The following is a 21564-nucleotide window of genomic DNA, read 5'->3' as shown; positions in this document are numbered from 1 at the left end:
GAAGGTTAACACCCGCACTACACCTCAGACAACACATAGCCCTTCTAAACCCACACCACCAACACTCTCATATTGTAACATTAAAACCTCATATGCGAAGGCCCTTAAAAGTAACCTGCCCAATCAAGAAGGACTGCTGAAGCTGAAATGCAAACAAACACCAATCACAACCAAAGTGTCACATAGCTCACAACACCAGTGTGCCACCCAACAACAGCCCCTAAGGCAAGACTACATACCCAACACTTTAGTCATAGGTGACTCATAGTCAGGCACACTGATGTCCCACTCACCAGGCTGAACAGGGAGAAAATTACAGTCAACTGCCTGTCGGGTGCCAGGATCCATCACATAATGCATACACTCAAGTCACTCCACAAAAAATACAGATATGAGTCTGTCATTGTCCATGTTGGAGTGAATGACGTGAGACATACCTCCCTGGACTACATGAAAAGAGACATGGAAGAGCTCTCGGATCATGTGGCCCAGGCAGGTATGACCCTAGCCCTGAGTAGCATCCTGCCTTCACCCAGAATGATAGCACAGTATAAGGACAATATGATTAACTTTAGCAATTGGCTAAGCTTCTGGTGTCATTCAAAGGAGATCCAGTATCTGTCTGCTTGGGACGACATGATTGACAGACCACAATGGTTTGCCCAAGATAGTCTGCACCTGTCGTCCCTGGGATTCAGGTTACTTGCTAAGGCTCTTGCCACCCTTATAGTGCCTTTTTTAGGCAAAGTTCAAAGGACAAAACCACCACAGTCACAGGTACAAGCATGCAAAATCTGAAGGTAATGCTTCTCAATGCTAAAAGTCTAAATCTCAAAATGCACTCTGTCAAGGCACTCCTAAAAATGGAGAACATTGATATCTGTGCAGTAACCGAGACCTGGTTCAAGGCTCCAGAGAGCACCCCTGCAATATCAGGCTACAACTCTTATCAAACTTTTCAGCCACCAAACCAGGACTGAAACACTAAAGGCGAAGGAGTGTCCATATTCACCAAGGATATTCACGCCTCCAGGCTAGTTGCCCAACACATGTCATCCGAAGTTCTCCAGGTGCAACTAACACTAGGTAAGATTGCAAGTTTTAGCTTGCTACAGATCCCCCACCATGCCCCACGATTCTCACTACACCTTTCTAAACATACTGGAAAATATTAAGATATAACCAAACACCCTAATACTGGGTGATTTCAACTACCCTGCCATTAACTGGGAAAACTGCTCGTGTAACAACACCTTTGCCCAACGGTTATTGGAATTCATAAATTCCAAAGCCCTGGATCAACTAATCCATAGTCCCACCAGAGGCTCCAATATCCTAGACCTAGTCATTACCAACATGGGAAATCGATGCTCCACACCTATGGTCACCCCCTCGTTGGTCAGGTCTGACCATAAGCTAATCACCCTTGACATCCACATCCCCCCCACCCCCCAGTAAGGAAACCTCTGTAAAAATCTTCTCCAAAGCCAACTTCATGCTATTCAAGTCAGAAGTGACAAACTTTATGACACTTATGCAGACGGGAACTGAAAGTTCGACTGCTGAATCCTACACTAAGGCACTGTTCGAGCACATCCATGCGAGCCATCCCAAAGCACTCTCCTCCAAAAAAAGGAAGCCAATCTGGTGGTCCTGTGCCATAAACAAACTTTACAACAAAAGGAAGAAACTGTTGCAGAAAAGAGGAAAATCTAGGATGCAAAAAACTCCCTAACCAGCCTCAGCAAGAAGGTGAGATCCCTCATAAAATCCTCCAAAGCTAGGTATGAAAATAAAATTGCCAAAGATTCTAAAGACAACCACAAGGCATTCTATAGCTATGTCAATTATCTAAATGGCAATGCTCAGATCTGCTGTGAGATACAATAGAATGGCATTAAATATACTGATCCCAAGGATATTGCCAATATCCTGGCAGATCGATTCAGTGCCAGCTTCACCCCCCCACCCCCTAAAGGGCCCATCTCAGTTCAATACCAAAAGATTGCTAAATTCCAGTAATAATGGCCACACAGGTAAAAACTGCACTCTCAACGCTAAGAATACAGCATCCATGGGACCAGATGACATTCCAGGCTGTGTACTACATGAACTACAAAATGAACTGGTACCTCACCTAAGTTTAATGTTTAATCATAGCCTCACCTCAGGCTTCATTCCCACTGGGTGGCACACAGCTACAGTTATCCCACTCCACAACGGGGGTCCAACTTGGATCCTGGGAACTACCACCCCATCAGTCTGATGAGCCTGATCTGCAAGGCCATGGAATGTATTATCATGGAACTTATAAACAAAGACATTGGCAACCTTCAAACACTGGGCCCCACCCAGTTTGGGTTTGTGAAGGACCGATCTTGTTTCCTGAACCTAATTGACTTCTTCAAATCAGTCTTCAGAGCTGTGGACGAGGGTAAGGCAGTCCACACAGCTTATCTGGATCTCACTACGGCCTTTGCCACCATCTCCCACTCTGGAATCATAGATAAACTTACTAAGGTGAGCATTAATCCCTACGTCACTCAATGAGTTTCCAACTGGCTTACTGATAGAACCCACACTGTAAAAGTAGCCAACTCCAAATCCAGCTCCAGACAAGTGACAAGTGGAGTACCTCAGGGTTCAGTCCTTGGACTGCTCTTGTTTGGCATCTATTTCTCTGAAGTACAGGCCAACACTAAGGGACTCTGGCTAACAAAGTTTGCAGATTACTGCAAACTGGGAGCCATTATTGAATCCTCAAATGATGTGGATATTCTACAAAAGGGCCTTACAGAAACAGATGCTTGGTGCCAAAGCCATGGGCTCAAGCTCTGTGCCAAGAAATGTATAGTTATCCCCTTTGTGAAAAAACATGTACTCATGAATTACTACATATGTGGCAGTACACTAAACACTGAAAGTGTGATAAGAGACTTAGGGACACAGGTGGACAGTGGTTTCAGCTTCGATAACCACATCACCACAACAGTCAGGAAATCCTTCTATGTGGCACACCTCATCACTAAGGACTTTTCATCCAGAAAAAAGAAGGTCATTGTCCCACTTTACTCATCCCTCATTAGACCCATTATAGAATACAATGCCTCGTTTGGTATGTACCTCTCAAGACATCTGGATCAACTGGAAAGGCCACAGAAATACCTCACTAAAAGAATCACAGGCCCAAATCAGATGCCCTATGCTGACTGTCTAAAAAAACTCCAGCTATACTCTGTTCCATATCACCTACTCAGAGATGATCTCTGCTTAACATACAAGGCCATGTCAAACCCAGAGTTGTTGGACATGCTACACTTAAAGAAATCCCAATCCCTCAGAGCCACATGCTCCAGGGATCTAAATCTTGTCATCACAATGAACAAAACATGCTGGACGGATAGGTTCCTGACCCAGAGACTCTCCAGACTCTGGAATAGACTGCCCATACATGTCAAGCAGAGTGCTTCTTTGGCCCTCTTCAAAAGGAACCTTGACGATTGGATGAGAGATAGGAAATTCACCCCGGGGATCACGTCAGTTGCCCTGCTAGACAGGGGTCCAGGGAAGTAATTATTCTGGGAAGAAATAGCCAGGGAATTGTTATGGCTAGGCTTGTATAGGCCCTAGGGCTTATAGCCTAGTACAAGCCTATGAACCTATATATATATATATATATATATATATATATATATATAAATATATAAATGTGTGTGTGTGTATATTATGAGGGTTGGGAAGTGTTTTGCCTTACTGGCTTGTTAGTTGAGGCACAATAAGATGTGGCTTTATGTGTTGTGATGGGAATTGTTTTGTTTGTGTGCTTGCAGAGTTTCAGAGGGCTGCACCTGAGAGGCCTTTGAGGTTTGGGTAAGCTATATGTGAGCACCTCTGGATATGTAGATCTGTGTGTGGTCCTTTGTGCATGCTGTGAGTGAAGTCTGTGGGTCGCTGACAAACTGTTTGTTGCTTTTTGGGTCTATATGTGAGAGTCTGTCCTCCAGTGTCAATGTGTAACTATATCTCTGACATACTGTATTTGTCCGTGCAAGAATTAAGTGGTTGTCAGTGTACAAAATTGTTACATTGCATTAGGATGCCCATGTCCAGCAAGTTGGATGCAGAGATAGCAGGAAAGTGTCCATCCATGGTTGCAGGTCCTAATGTGTACTTGCAAGGGATAGGAGAAGAAGGTGCTTGTAACCGGATGAGGGAAGGGTTCTTACTTGATGTAATCTACTACTAACCTAACCAACGATGCTGTCCAGGACCCAAACCAAATGCTGTTTGAGCAGCAGTAGTTCTGGGTGCTATAATAAGGTAAGGTAGACTTATATGGTCCTAATTCCTAAATAATGTGTAAATGCTGCTCACGGCACAAACTACTTGCCTGTGAGTACCATGGGACTGAGGTAAACTTCCAAGGTGTTTTTATATGGAAATTTCATCATCTGGTGACTGCATGTATATAACACACCAATAACCGCAACTACCCAAAGAGCAGCTTCTCACAAACGTGAGGCTTATATACACTCAAAAAAAAAACAGAATTTACATTAACTGTGCCCTAAGGCCAGTCAGGCAAGCACACAGTGAGCTTTTCACCAGTAAATTCCAGCTCAGATAGGAGAAATCAGCCTTCTCCTGCCACAGGAATGCAGACTTTGACCTTGTGAAATGACTGGTTTGGAGGCCAAGTGTTAAGGAAACTCAAACAGATACCTAATACTAACCGAGAAACAGCTGATACAGTGCATTTGAGTGCAGAACAGCAGCCCTTACAACCATGTGAAAATGCAACTTTAAACTTTAAAGAACTATGAAAAGCAATAAATAGTTCAGTAAACTTTTCCCAATATAATGAAATTAAGCAATAACACCAGATGTTTGCATCTGTACAGGGCACTGGCACAGCGAACAGCTCAGTTCAAATGTGCCAATTTTATACCAGCACTGGAAATACAGAAAACTGAATACTGAGCCCTCTGGCCAGTAAAACTACACTTAGAGCCCTTTAGTATGCTTCCCAACTCAGATAGCCCAGGTAAACCCTTACCTGTTGAAATGTAAGGATAGTGTATAAAGCATTTGACAATGATATGTATGCTTACATTCAGCAGATGGTTTTATAATTCCATGTATGATTTAATAGTAGTTGCCATTGAAGCTTTTTTTCATTTTTTTCCTACATACTGCTGTTAAATTTGAGTTTTTGTGTTTGACTATACCTTTCCCTTGAATAAAATTATTTTTTTTGGAACAGAACAAATAAAGAAAAGACTGTTTATTGCTCAGCACTTCTTATTTGTAGCCATGTGTGACTGCAGGTTAGGTATATCTAACTTCCTAAATGAAGGCATGGCTAGACTGGCTGTTCTTGGAGACCAAAGTGGTTAGTCTATAAGCAGGCCTTAGTCTCCCTCTTGTGGCTGGTTCATCTTGCGCCATTATAAATACAGACTTTTTGCTGGTGAATGTTTTAGTATTGTTATTTTGTCTTAAAGGGATATAAATATATCTGTTTTTTTTGTTATTTTGTCTTAAAGGGATATAAATATATCTGTTTTTTGAAGTAAGAGCGAGATAGTAGCATAACTCTCAACCTCCACACAATGAAAATTGTATCACTTGCCTTTAACAATCACAGCAGAGGGCCAAAAAGACAAGCACCTTGTTTTTCACAATAGAATGTGTTCATATACTAGAGCAGTTACAATTAGTGGTAAGTGTTTTATTTAGTAAGGTGTACAGCAGTAAACAAATCTGATATGATGGGGAACGTTAGTAAATATAGAAGGAGCAAGGCTAAACTGGAGTACTTAAATCTTAATAGTTGAGAGGCATAGATAATAGTGAATTACACTTAAAGGAAAACTGTTATTAATAAGTAATGTCTGTGTAACACATTTTGCATTTGCATGGTAAGAAATGTTACTGTAAGTTGTTTCACATGAAGAATTTGTGTATTGCTTCATGATTTGAACTACTAAATACATTTTAAACTGTTTCTGATAATGCCATCAAACGTGATATCGGAAGTAAAATAACAGTTCTAACTTGTATGTTCTCACCAGTCAGGTTGTCCTTATGAAAAGGCACATGTATGATACAAAAAGCAGCAACTCCATAATAGTGTTCAGAGGTTGCTTGAGGGTTCCATGTAGCTCCCTGTCTCCTAAGCCTGCTTTACCTTTTCTTCTACAACTCCAAGCATTCTTAATTCCTTCCTTCTACTGACCTAGGATGAGTCACTGCCTCTGGCAATGGTAACACGGGCAACATTGCTCAAGTGGCAGTAACATTAAATGAATATACTGTGTTAGGACATGTAAAGACCATTTGAGTCATTTTACTATTGTTCAGAATTGAGGTTCCTCAGAAGCTGAATTTACTTTTCATATTTAAAGAGCAAAGTATGAAACAATTCTGGATCTGTACAGAATGTTTTGAATTTCTGTGTGTCTCTTTTCTGTGCAGGTGTGCATTAAATTATTCCTTTAGGCATCTCTAAACAATGGCACTCTACATATTCTGAGATGCAGTATTTTTCACAGTACATTCATTCTATGAATGGCATTAGGCAAAGCAACATATGTTTGCTTATTTTGAATCCTTTCTTAAAAACTTTATGTGGTTCCTTAAATAAAGATGAAAGCCACGGATAGATACATTACTTATTGAAATGATCTTTATATGTCAGAGCTGCAGAGCATTATATAGAACCTCAGTTTTCCAAAGTGAGACTTGATGAACTCAGTTTCTCTGTACCCCTTTTCAGTATTCTGTACAATCAAAATCCCTCCAATGAAATATACCCCACTGCAAGGTACAGTGACCACAGAATTTGTTATATTTAGTTTGGGGGGGTTCCTTTCTCAGACAATGTTTGTGTACTGAAATAATGTATTAGCCATGATTTAATGCACCTGTACCTCTCAATCTCTCAAGTCATAGCAGGGGACTAATAAAAATCATGGCAGTGAGCTCAAAATCATAGCACTCAAAATTTGCTTCTCCTAAGTTTGCAGCCCTGGGGTGGGGGGCACAAATGTGCAAATTTGTCCTCTTGGCAGGCACAACGTTTAAACTTAGAACCCTTGTAGTGTTAAAAAAAATGCTTATACCTACACAGTCATATAAAAAACAAATACACCCTTACTGCACTATAAAAATATATATTTGCCTGTTTTCTTAGCTTGCTATATGCACCAGTCATAACTACAGTTTAGCTATCTGAATTAGTATAAAGCTCGAGTATTTTGTCCAAGACATAATTGTGGAACTTACAGTAAATACACATTTGTCCTGCAGTTAAATAATTCATCTCAGCTCAGTGAGAGTCCAGCCCCCCCCACACACACACACGGCCTACAGTTTTCTTGCCCAACTGGGCCTTTTAATGTGATACCGCCCTTCCCCAGAAAAAAAAAAAAAGGTTTTGCTTGCTTTTGTTCTATACAATAAGTAGATCCAGTTGCAGTAAACTATCAGTTAACCAGAAGTCAAGCAACCAGAAAAAAAGAAAATGAAGAAATACGGCACAGTATGAGCAATTCAGTTTTCCCCCGCAGAAAATACCTTGTGTTTTTAGAGTTTGAGTTTTAAAAAGAAAGATACGAGTAAAATCCCTCACTTCACAACCTGAGAACAAGTCAAACCAAATAAGTCAAATGACTAAAATGTCAACACTCACTCCATGCTCACTCAGTTTGTATCAGATTGCACATTCTCTCTCCGATCTCTCTGTCTCTCTCTCTCTCTCTCTCTCACACACACACACACACACACACACACACACACACACACACACACACACACACACACACACACACACACACACACACACACACACACACAGCCTCTTCAGCTTTCATACATGCATTCACTCACGCTTTCTCTCTCAGATCTCTCACACACAATTGGTTCTCCTTTCATACATGCATTCACTCACTCTTTCTCTCTCAGATCTCTCACACACAATTGGTTCTCCTTTCATACATGCATTCACTCACGCTTTCTCTCTCAGATCTCTCACACACAATTGGTTCTCCTTTCATACATGCATTCACTCACGCTTTCTCTCTCAGATCTCTCACACACAATTGGTTCTCCTTTCATACATGCATTCACTCTCTCTCTCATTCTTCAGATCATTCAATTCCAATCCACCCAGTGTGCCACTGAAAACCATTCTGCATGCCACGCTTTCTAGCAGAGATACAAGTTTAAAATATTATTATTCCAGCCAGACTTTTAATTACTGTATTTCAATATTGAAATAAAATCAATACAGTGTTTATGGTATGGTATGGTATAGGATACAGTATTTCAGCTCTATTTTTAATAGTAACTCTCAAGCAGTCAGAAACTACACTTATTTGGCATCTACTAATCCCCATGGGTGCTGGTTAACTGAGAGTTTGCTGTACAACAGCAATCAAAAACTGGGTTGCCCTCTAAACAACATATTGTCAATAAACTCTGCCATTTCTTGCACAAAATACATTGCCTTTTCCACAGCCCTCAGTCCTTCCTATTTATAATAACAATATAGGTACTTTATAATGTATAATTACACATGAGCACACACACAGATGTGATCACTAGTTACAATCACTTGCACATGGTGCAACTCAGATGTTTGCTTGCCATTATACAAATGCAACAGTTCATAAGTAATGACTTAGAAATGTATTTCAGCTCACTACTGCGAGAACCATTAAGAGCAGCGCATTGCAGCCCCCCTGCCCTTTCAATTTCTTTGGCTCATGAATCACAGACAAAAACAGGTACAGATTTTTATATATTGGTCTGGTATTTAGAATAACAATCTTTGCATTTGCAAGCATTTTTTGAAAGACATGAAGTCTGAAACTCACGTCTGTCATAATTTCACTGCAGTGTCAGTGGCAAAATAGGTAGTGCGCTCGACTTTAGTGTAAAAGGCTCTGGGTTCTATTCCCACAGCACACAGATCAGTTGGTGACACTGCAGTGTGCTGTACTTTGGATGAGACATTAAACCGAGGCCCCATCTGCTTGAGTTGGTGGTGGGTCAGTGGGATGTAAAAGATCCCACAGCAGCTATCAAAAAGAGCACGGGAAGTTCCTTGATGCCCTGGCCAAATTTCCCTTAGTGTTAGTATAAAAATCCACCTTAGGTCTTCTCTAGTGTGGGACTAACCCAGTCAGCAAAGGATAAATAGATTTAAAAAAAAATAGTGACTGCGTTCCATAACAACTTGAGAAAACCACAAATTTTAGGAGAAACAGACCAAAATACCTCTTAACTTAATAAATTCTACATTGTCTTTCTTTGGATGCCGGCTTGCCGTATTTTGTTATACTTCTCAACGTATTTGCTCGACAATTTTGGACAAATTCAAAAATAATGAAAGCCAAAAGCTTTAAAAAAAAAGGGATATTTTTAATTAAATATTTAATCCTACTGCATGAAGTATCCTTTTTCAGGGATGACCTGATAACACTGGTTAAGTAGCAGAAAAACAAAAAGCTACCTGGTTACTGTGGTTAGATTCACTGAACATCCCTGTTGCTTATAATACTGGCTAAATGACTTCTTCAAAGTCACCCAGTAGGCAAATGCAAGTGGAAGAAATCAAACGTTGTAATTTTGACTACTTGAAGCAGCTCAGTGACAGCTCAGAGGTTTTGTCCTTTGCACTGCCAGACAACTGTAATTCACATAAAATGTTAGCAGAACAGATGTTGCATTCACATGAATTTTTCTGAAGGATAATAGCAATGACTGGCATTATCGACTGACTACTCCTCAGTGATTGACGAGAAAATAGAAAATTTTAATGAAGGGCTTGACAAATGCATGAGGAAATTTTAGATGTTCTGTAAAACTGGGGTCATTTCACACACCTTTCCTATGTCAAGAATTTTGGACAAGACCAAAACACTTGACTATGGACAAAATCTAGAACACATAGGCAGTTTTAAGTATCGCTCTAACAAAGAAGTTAATAGTTCAATGCGTTTTGCATCAATATGCTTTTTTCAGAATAATAAGAATTACAAACCTTTAATGTCTTGCATTAGTGACCAACTGTATTCTCACTAATTTGTAATAAAAATCAAATATTTTATGAGGGGCAATGCAGAAATAAGATGATAAGTCAGGGACAGCTGAGAGCTCACAGACGTAGAAACAAGCAACCGTCCTCCACCTCATTCATCTGCCTCCAAATGTCAAAGAAGACCAATGGCTTGTGCAGCTGCTATAATTCTGCACCTTGTTTCACAGCAAAAGTGAGCAACAACAGAAGGAATGCAGACAATTTCATATTAACATTATCCTAGATTACGATAACGCTACTTACCACCATCAACAACTCACTGAACTAAAAAGCACAAGTCTAATCTGCCATTGATCCCACTTTGACTGCTGCTAGCTCCTGGAAACTGATATTTCATTGGCTAATAAAACTTAACCCATAAAAGAGCAAAATTCAGAACAATCTGGAGTCAAAACAAAGCAACGGAGCAGGTAGTGACTTAAAGGCTGAAGCTGGAATGTTTTAAGTAACTGTACATGTTCTAGCATGTTTTTTTTTCTTTGACTATTCTGTCAATTTGTTAACTCCAAGTGCTTTTGTTTACTTTGTTCATTTTATTACCTTTGTTACATGTAGCACTTGGAGCTTTTCTCCTTGGGTCTCTGCTGAAAAAGTGCTGCTTCCCAGTCAGACTAACCCGGTTAACAAATGTGAAATAAATACATAAATAATTTCTTTGTAATATATATATATATATATATATATATATATATAAAATGTGTGTGTGTGTGTGTGTGTGTATATGTATGTACATATATATATATATATATATATCTATATGGGTCTACTTCACATAAAAGAACAACCAAATGTTTGACTTTCATATGGCCAAGACCATATGATCAAACATTTGAATGTTCGAAAATGTGAAAAAAAACAAAACAAAACAAAAAAAAAAAAAAAAACTAAACAGTGCTAGCAGAGAAGCCCCCCTGCACCTCCCCCCCACTATTTAAATATACTTACTCCAAGATCGCACTACATTGTGGTAAAGGGAAATCTTCCCGTTCTGTGTTGTATGGAGATGCCCATTCAGACTGTTCCAACTTTTAAAAGTTCGATTATATGATCTCGGCCATATGAAAGTCGAGCTTTTAAAAGTTTGAACTTCTGAAGGGGATCCATATATATATATATATATACACACATATGTAAATATACTTAAAATAATGTAAACAGCATAATACTGACAGAAAAAATATTGACAGAAAATGTCTAAACTCAAAAATATCTAAACACAAAATATCAACAAAATCTAACCACATACAAAACCAGTGTTTTTGCAGAGGTATGCCCCCTGCATTGCCAACACCCCCTGCTAATTATATATACCAACACCAAAGCGGAACAACAGTGTTGAATGGCATAAATCCTTCCCTAGTGTAACGTCAATATTTTGTGTTTATTTTTAAGTAGTTTTACTGTTGATTAGTTTTCTTAAGATATCCTGCTGTTTAGATTGTTTTAAAACATCAATACATTTAAAAATTCTATATGCTATATTATATTGTTGTGGAGTTCTCCCCAGGTCTTGCATTCAGTGAAAGTCAACACAACCCAGGTGCAGATTTTGGTTATAAAAATAAATGTATAGCTAGATGGGAGATTTTCTGTTTGAGGCTGAATGTAACCATTAAATTAAAAACACAATGTTATAGTCACTTAGACTTGGTTATACATCCAGAATCAGGAGAAAGTGATTGAAGTATCTGAAAATGGAAAAAAAAGTTTTATATTTTGTGCAATTGTTTGGCAGAGAAGATTGCTATGATTACAAAGAATGGATTGACTAATTCACATTTGACTAATAGCTGGAAGGTAGCATTATACCTTGACTGCCTGCACTCAGTACCCCAACAAAGGTAAACTTAAGAATTACCCATGATCCTGATTTGGTGCATTAATATTACACAGTGGTAACTTTTCAAAGAAGCATTTTAGTATTTTAGAAGTTGCTTCTTACCTATCTTAAAGTTTTATGTCAGGATATAATGAGATCACTGTTGTTCTTCTGCACAGCCGACTGATGTCATGAGATAGGAGATGGCTTAGTTACAAACTGTGCATGTGCAAAGCCATTCATATGGTGGCACATTTATATCACATCACCAGAGTGGAAGTTGAGCAATGGTTTATATATAGTTATGTGAAGTTGGTGGACAAGCACTTTCTTATTGATGAAGTAACAAAAGTGCATGAATTTGATTGGTATTTTATTTCAAGCAATAAGAAATACTCTTATTTGGGATTGAAGGATAGATTTCATGATGCCATATAATGCTGATGTGTGAAATCAGTGGGTTTAGGCCTATGAGAGTTGTTACTGTTATAAGAAGTCTTCATTATGTGGGTGAAACTCAATATGTCGGACTCATTAGTAAAGGTAGTGCTTCATCTAGTTTGTCTTATATTGCCATTTGTTTTTGGGCATGTTCAGTCTATCTTAAATGCATTGCACTTTTGCTGGTATGAAATAAAACTATCTTTCTTCTTGCAATAAGCTGTTCATTTCTATTTGAGTAGATCTTTAATCTTAGATTCATTTTCAACAAACCAATAGTATTTTTAGTGTTTCTTACAAAGATTTGTATATGTTCATGATGAATCTGATGAGGCAATGTTGTGGTCAGTGGTCATCACCTTCTCTTGTGGCCGTTGGGACAGAGGCATTCTTTTGGTGATGAAATATGAGAATGATATAATGGAGGAGGCAAGGATGTTTGTGTTGTTGGTACCCACATCTAGTTTGCTACCTATTGCCCTGTCTCAAGACAGTTGTGTAAAACAGCGAGTTGGCATCATGGTCGCTAGCTTCATACTAAGTCAATATAAATAAAAATAGAAGCTGCCAGAACAGGCAGATGTACATATATATGTAGAACAAGAAGGCATTTTGGCTGCAATGAGATAAACACCTATGATTTATGTAAATTAGGTAAGCAGCCAGGCTTCACAAGTTGCAACACACCATCTAAATAGCAGTTGGTGTGGCAAGGCACAAAACCAAAGAATGAATACATCTATTCTTTCCAGCCTTGCATTAGAATTTTCTAATGTACTTTTTAGTTTCATGTTGAAGTTGTGAAAGGGCAGAGGTGACTGGATGAGTAAATATATGGCATGGTATAAAACAATTTTAATGTAGATCTAACAGTCATGTTATTGCATAGTATAAAATATTGTCTGCATATTTATACTGGTATCAAATCTTTCCAGTTTTTTAGCCTTTGTAAATCTAAATACGGAGGAGCATAGTTGGTTGCTTTTATTCTTTTCAGGCATTTCTCAACCTTCTAGAAGCCAATAACTTTTCAGATGATGATGTTAGATGGCACCACATTGATACCATGCTACCAGGCTCATTATTGAAGATGTGAGACTTGTTAATTCAAGTCTTTGAAGTTTTGAAAATGCAACTGTGTTTCAAGTGAAATCTGAAAATTGCTTTTTCACCTTTTAAATATTTTGCAGGAAGTGTAGCTCCCTTCACTCCCTGACATGTGGGGCTATTCCCCTTCATCCATGCTTCTTGCATACCAAAAGCACCTAAACAAATATACATAGCTTATAACCAGAGACACCCCAGCAAAACACAGATAAGTCTCAAAGATCATCACACATTTGAGTCACAGATGACTTCTTTAGTGATCCTGTGAATAGCCACTGACATCTACAGGATGTACTAGACAAAGTGACTCTGCAAGATGATTATTCTTCCGTGTTACACACACACACACACACACACACCTAGTGGCAATTAAAAGTAATCAGGCTGCCTACCACATGTCTTTGGGATGTGACAAAAAACAGGAATACCAAAACAAAACCTGCACAAACTTGTGGAGGATATGCAGACACAACAGAGAAGGCAACCAAGCTGAGAATCGAACCAAAGAGTCTCTTGCTGAGCGGTTACCGTGTTACCCCCTGTGTCACTGTGCTGTCCCTGTACAAAGACTAATATCTGCAAACCTACCTTTATCATAGTTTTATATGAAATATGCAAGTCCCCATGGAAAAAAAAGTGTTTATGTACACTGTTCTTGATTTCTTGATTATTCATAGATCTTTAATGATGTACTTGAGCTACTAATTCTAGACAAGGGCGAAACATGTCTACAGCTATGGAACCTGGTCTGTTGGCTGGAATGCATTATGAAAGACCTGTATGTATTTGTACATTCAAAAGCCAGTGCTCTCAAACACATTTCTTTTTCAGGAGAATTTGCTTGTGCCTCCCTTCACTCCCTGACATGTGAGGCTATTCCCCTTCATCCCTGCTTCTTGCATACCAAAAGCACCTAAACAAATATACATAGCTTATAACCAGAGACACCCCAGCAAAACACAGATAAGTCTCAAAGATCATCACACATTTGAGTCACAGATGACTTCTTTAGTGATCCTGTGAATAGCCACTGACATCTACAGGATGTACTAGACAAAGTGACTCTGCAAGATGATTATTCTTCCGTGTTACACACACACACACACACACACACACCTAGTGGCAATTAAAAGTAATCAGGCTGCCTACCACATGTCTTTGGGATGTGACAAAAAACAGGAATACCAAAACAAAACCTGCACAAACTTGTGGAGGATATGCAGACACAACAGAGAAGGCAACCAAGCTGAGAATCGAACCAAAGAGTCTCTTGCTGAGCGGTTACCGTGTTACCCCCTGTGTCACTGTGCTGTCCCTGTACAAAGACTAATATCTGCAAACCTACCTTTATCATAGTTTTATATGAAATATGTAAGTCCCCATGGAAAAAAAAGTGTTTATGTACACTGTTCTTGATTTCTTGATTATTCATAGATCTTTAATGATGTACTTGAGCTACTAATTCTAGACAAGGGCAAAACATGTCTACAGCTATGGAACCTGGTCTGTTGGCTGGAATGCATTATGAAAGACCTGTATGTGTTTGTACATTCAAAAGCCAGTGCTCTCAAACACATTTCTTTTTCAGGAGAATTTGCTTGTGCCTCATGATATCTTGATAAAGGGAAATTTGTCAATATCATTTCATAAATACACTGTACCAGGAAGACACAAGATCACAACTTCTAATACCTTTATTAAACAAGAGATCACTGCCCCAATTTAACACAATTGCTGTGTTTACCCTCATGCAATGCTAATGATACTCAGTGACATGCACAGATACATAAGAAGCCACAGACAACAAGACTGGTACGTCAGTCAGTTGTGCTCTTGTTCGTCGCTTTCATATGTGATACATAAAGTGGAAATGAACACAAGCAGTGGTCCTGCATGTTTTAGACCCTTTTGTTTTTTTCATTCCACCATTCTTAAGAAGTGGCATCTCCTATCTTACTCTTTTTCATGCAGACACCCTCAGTGTTTACTATTAGTCAAGAGTTTAGAACGTGTGCTTGGAGATGTTTTCCTAGGAGTAGGTAGAACTGTTCTAGTGGGTGTTTCGTATACTTTCTAGGTTTGCAGTTGTATAAACTTGATGTTTCTTGTACAGTTGTAATGTTCACTCAGTAGCAAAGTATTAAGCATGTGGCATGCTCACGCTTAAGTGGGGACTTGTTACTTCTTGGTACGGATAGTGCAGTATAACTTCATACAACACTAGTTTTTCCTAAAGACTAAACAGTTGTGTTAAATATGTAACATTTTGTCTTCACCCTTATTATTTCATGTACATTTACCTGTACCAATATGTCCTCACTATTTGAAGATCTGAAAGGCAATATTTCACAATATGGGTGGCATTTGTGTGTGTTTATTATTCATTATTGTGTAGGATGTTAAAGAAATCATGTGGGAAAGATCAAGTGGTGTGTGTTTATATATATATATATATATATATATATATATATATATATATATGTGTAGGTGTATGTGTGTGTATTTATGTATAAATTGGCATATTCATATATATATATATATATATATATATATATATATATATATATAATGTGTATAAAACATCTCTCCGCATGGGTGCATCTAAAATTAAGTTGCATACATTTAAAGATCATTATGTCCTTTGTTTTGTGCTAAGAAAAGGATGGCCCTATCATGTGCTTTAAAGATTGTACCAAAGAAGAGGGGTTACTGATAGAATGGCTGTTCCATTCTTATGGCTTATACAAGTGGAAGTTGTAGTGTATGCAGAATAGAAAAACCCTGGTAGGTTTCTGCATCCAAAACTTGCTTGCTGGCAGTTAAAATAAAATCGTATACCTCTAAAATGAGTCATCGTTTTTATATTGGACCCTTTTTTATCACATTATGTAGATCACAGCTATAGTTGAATTTTTTTCCACTCCAGGCCTGGCTTCTTGCAGCCAATGTTTAAAGAGATTTCAAGCGTCATTTAATCATTTTAGCTGGGATAGCACCTGAAGAAAAGGAAATGTATCCTGCACTGCTGTGCTAATGATAATCGCCATATAGTTCCATGCCTGGATTACCAGTACCTTTTTTCTTTCAGCAACCTGTTACTGCTAGTTTGGGGCAGCTTGGTGTGCTTATTTTGTAGTAATTAAATTTTAGTATTTCTTTCTTAAGAATAATATGACATAGTTGTAACCTTTCTTAGTTCCTTTTTATAAGCTGTTATAGGTTGGTACTAGGCTGTCTGCCCTAGGGCCTATACAAGCCTAGCCATAACAATTCCTTGGATATTTCTTCACATAGTATTTACTTCCCTGGACCCCTGTCTAGCAGGGCGACTGACAGAATCCCTGGGGTGAATTTCCTATCTCCCATCCAATCGTCAAGGTTCCTTTTGAAGAGGGCCAAGGAGGCACTTTGCTTGACATGTATGGACAGTCTATTCCAGAGTATGGGGAGTCTCTGTCAGGAACTTATCCCTCCAGCATGTTTTGTTCATTGTGATGACAAGGTTTAGATGCCTGGAGTATGTGGCTCTGAGGGATTGGGATTTCTTTAAGTGGAGCATGTCCAACAGCTCAGGGTTTGACATGGCCTTGTATGTTAAGCAGAGATCGCCTCTGAGTAGACGATATGCCACAGAGTATAGCTGGAGTTTTTTTAGACGGTCAGCATAGGGCATCTGCTTTAGGCCTGTGATTCTTTTAGTGAGATATTTCTGTGGCCTTTCCAGCTGTTGCAGATGTCTTGTGAGGTACATACCAGACAGGGCGTTGTACTCTATAATGGGTCTAATGAGGGATGAGTACAGTGGGACAATGACCTTCTTTTTTCTGGATGGAAAGCCCTTAGTGATGAGATGTGTCACATAGAAGGATTTCCTGACTGTTGTGGCGATGTGGTTATCGATGGTGAAACCACTGTCCATCTGTGTCCCTAAGTCTCTCATCACACTTTCGGTGTTTAGTGTACTGCCACCTATATGGTAATGGAGTAACTTAGTAAATAAAGTACATTTGCCTTATTTAACTTGTGTGTTGCCATTGCCAGAAATGTGACTAAAACCGATGTGAGTTTTGTGTGATGGATGGGCTGTCCCCCATTTCCCACTGCCTCCAGATGTTGTATATTTCATTATCCTATAAACAAAGAATTTGTGACAGAAGTACCCATTAATCATCTTATCACTAGTTCCTGGTTGACTGGCCTATCATTACTGACATTTTATTATTTCCCTTCCAGAGCTGTTTACTCAGTCCAACATCAATAGCATTTCTACTATATCTTCTTGAGATTGAAGTGCTTGTTGCAAACTGAGCCACTCGATTACGCAAAACAATTAAATGTGTTCTCAAAGCTGTACAGTTGCAAGCAACTTAAACACAAAATACAAACATTAACAAACAAAGAAATGCATTTCCTGAGGGCTTAATAGTCTCAGTCTGGGGGTCCAGTAGTCTGAAGAAAAGAATGATTAGTTTATTGTAAAGTAAAATTGTTTTACTTTTGGTCTGGGACGTTGCATTCTTGGAGAATGGGGGAAAATATTAGACTGCAAGCAGAAGAGACATTGCATATGTATCTCTGAAGCTCCAACTTGGAGTGAAAAATCATGACACCAAGCAAAGAATCTTGAGCAAACATGACTCAGTCATTCTTGTATTGAGCAACTGACAGCTAAAGCCTTCTCCTTGTGGGCGCTAAAATATTGGAACTCATTACTACTTCAACACAGAAAATATTTTTATCAGTTTAAAGACAGGATGCTTATGCATTATAGCTGTGTATTTTCATGTAGTTGACCATATTATATTTTTTTGCATTTGTGATTTTTCCGTATGCTGACTTTTGAAGCAATCTATGCAATCTTCTTGGTAAATATATATATATATATATATATATATATATATATATATATATATATATATATATACTCTTGCACATTTATATGAATATAAACTCATAACTAAGAACTCATAACTAAAGAAGGACCCTTGAACTTTTTTTTTTTTTTCCTAAATGACATGTTTTGAAGTGTTTTGTTCTGTAAATACATGTATATCACATAATTCCTGTCATGCTTCTTGTGCAAAATTCTGTTAATGAACAGTAAAGATTCTGATGTTTATTTTTCTTTCCTTTTTCAGACAAAAAGCACTAGTGTCTACTGGAGGAAGAAGTGTACAGGCAGCATGTGACTGGTAGGTATTACTTTTATTTTATGTTTGGACATTTCCGTTAAAATTCTTTGTTGTACTAAGACTATCAATTTTTTAAACAGTCTAACATTTCTGTTTCAAAATGGGTACATATGTTTCTTGTTCTGTGGTTTGAATTTCCAGTATTTGTGTTAAATGGTTAATAAACAGTAAATAATTATCACAATGTTTAGAAACCATCATGCTTAAAAGATCTACAGAAAACATATATATATATATATATATATATATATATATATATATATATTTTGCAAAGGTTTTTGTGCTTCTCTTGACCTAATCAGGCAACCTCTAGTACATGACATTTACTCAAATGTAAGCCTCCTTTGCCTCCATGAAATTAAATTACCTTAGTGTCATAGTTCTGATATATTGCTATAATAAGCTCATCTGTGAAGCTCTCTATCTCTCTGTCATTGCAGGTTGTTTTCCCACATAGATGACCCTTTTTTGGATGAACCTCTTCCACGGGAATATGTTCTCTATTTACGGCCTACTGGTCCTCTGGCACAGAAACTCTCCGAGTTCTGGCAGCAATCAAGACTAATGTGTGGGAAGAACAAGGCTCATAATATCTTCCCTCACATCACACTGTGCCAGTTTTTCATGGTGAGTTGTTGGTGGATTTTAAACTGTGCTGAATATTGTTATACCTACTGCATTTGTGTCTGGGTAGCAGATCTGCTTTCCAGAAAGGGGTTAATGTAATCAGTTGCCTTGAGCTGTGCATTGGAATTCTTAGTTAAACTCCTGCCATTAAAGAGCACTGCTTCTTTTAAAGGTGTCCTTTCTAGTTTATGTGACCATAATGCTAGCAACTATTTTTATAATAAGGATTATGACTCCCTGAGTTCTGTTGTGATTCAAGTTTAGTAGTAAACTCTGGCAATAACAGTTGGATTGGGACAGCTGAAATTTTGCAGTGTGGTAGGTGATTTTAACTTGATGTCTGAGGTTGTGATAAAGAAATTGTAACTTTCCTGTATCACATACTTGGAAGCAGAGTCCTGCAATGTGATTGGCCAGGTTGGAGTTGTGAAGAGTTAAGACAAGGGTGTTGGTGCTTTCTCAGATACTTCAGGAGGCCACAGCTGGCCTTTTAGCTTTAAAGGGGAAACTGGGGGCATTAAGAAGTTACCAAAATGAGAGGAGTAAAGGCTCTGAATTGCCAAGACATTGCAAGGCTAACAAAACAATTACTAAAAAATCAAAATTTAAACCAGCTGTAAATGAAGTACTGAATATTGTAAAGGAGCAGGGCTGGTGTTAGGCCAATTAGACCTGTTTTGTCCAGTAGGGCCATGGTCCCTCAGGGGGCCCCACACTGGGCTAAAACAGGGTCCTTGTACCTTATCTGGCCCAAAAATGTGTCTGAAAGACACTCTAGCAAAGTGTAAGGCATTTTCCTACTGGTAGCATTGCTCACATACTAGTAACAAGTCTTATTAGTGAAGTGGACTGTGTGACATCCCCACGCTGGGCCAATAATCAAGGAATCTGAATCCTCACCATTGACACTGGAGAGAGACGTGCACTTGGAATACAAATGAATACACTCAGTATTTCCAGATGCAGCCCTCTATGTAGCAAGCACAAGTTCCCTTAAGAGCACACAGGGCACACACTTAGCCCGGGGACTGGGTGTCTCTATCTGCCTCTCTCCAGGTCTCCAGTAGGTTCCCCACTGGCATTGTGAAACCAGTACTTTTTGTTCCTGCACCAAATAGCTGACACACACATTCTTTGAGATTTCATTTTCACACACACACACACACACACACACACATGGGAAAGGACGGCACATATTATCCACTCTACCAACTTTGCCTAGACTATAAGTTAGATTCACTGCCACCAGTCAGTTGTTATAAGGCTCTTAAAAGGGTATCCAATTATGCTAAATGAAGTTAATATCAATACAGATGGTAATGTTGACCAAACAACAAGGCTTTCAGGAGTGGCCAGAGTTATCGCCAAATAAATATGTGCAAATATTAAATATTTTGTAAAAAGGACCAGCCACTATGAAAAGTTTAAATACATTTAATAATAAATACTAAAAGAACAAGAAAATACTAAATATATATTTACAGTAAACCACAGAGTTCAATTCACAGGAAATATTGAACATAACCTTGATGGACAGACTCATACAAATAAAGAAAAAACTTCTAAACTAAGCTTCACTAAATTCTTGACTGAATCTAGGAGAATTACTATTCCCTAATAACTTACTTGATAGAGCAAGGCACAATGAAATATGTGAGCAGTCTTTCTTATCAAGTTCCCCAAAACAGAATACTCTATACTCAGAGATTACTCCTGGTAAAATATAATATCCAAGATGGCTTGCAGAATGTTGACTCTAGGTTCTTACAGTTATCCCCCTTTGAAGTTGAGACAGGAATTTAGCATAGGCAGCTACAATATACGTCTAAATGTTTATGGCAGTGCCTGGGGCTTCCTCTCCTTTTTCTGAGCTAATGAATAAGGGCTTCTTCCAGACCCACCATCTCTGGTCCTATTCAGTACTGTAGGGTGCCATTTTAATGGTTTAACAGCTCAATTACATTTCCCTCATTTTGCTTAAAGTAAGCTAGCTGGTTAACCTCTGCTGTCCCAGTATTAAAACATATACATTTAATCCAGTTACAATAATACATGTATATTTCTTTTCATTCCAGCAGGGTGCACTGTTGATACATTTTAACACAAGCAAACCTCATAAATACATTTTCAGCACAAGCATCTGTACAAATCAGTTTGATATACAAATGACGTATAATTATTTACATAATTTCAGCTAGCACTGCATTACTTCTCCTGGCATGGCTGGCAGTACCTCCTGTCATCACAGACTGCTTTTCCCATCTTCCATTGCA

The 21564-nt window shown here is 38.5% G+C and overlaps 1 protein-coding gene across 1 annotated transcript in view; it reads left to right on the top strand.

Moving 5' to 3' along the window:
* The window catches only part of UBASH3B (ubiquitin associated and SH3 domain containing B), a 777613-nt gene that overhangs the window by 517287 nt on the left and 238762 nt on the right, over positions 1-21564 (top strand). The window contains exons 2-3 of the mRNA XM_044081039.1: positions 18611-18664; positions 19105-19291. Coding sequence (XP_043936974.1) covers positions 18611-18664; positions 19105-19291 — 241 coding nt within the window. The remainder of the gene's footprint in view (positions 1-18610; positions 18665-19104; positions 19292-21564) is intronic.

This window comes from Protopterus annectens, chromosome 8.part0 (genome assembly GCF_019279795.1).
Source record: "Protopterus annectens isolate FY-2018-M chromosome 8.part0, PAN1.0, whole genome shotgun sequence".
Lineage (NCBI taxonomy): Eukaryota > Metazoa > Chordata > Ceratodontiformes > Protopteridae > Protopterus > Protopterus annectens.
The sequence above is the reverse complement of the archived record's forward strand: the minus strand, read 5'-3'. Positions and strand labels throughout refer to the sequence as shown.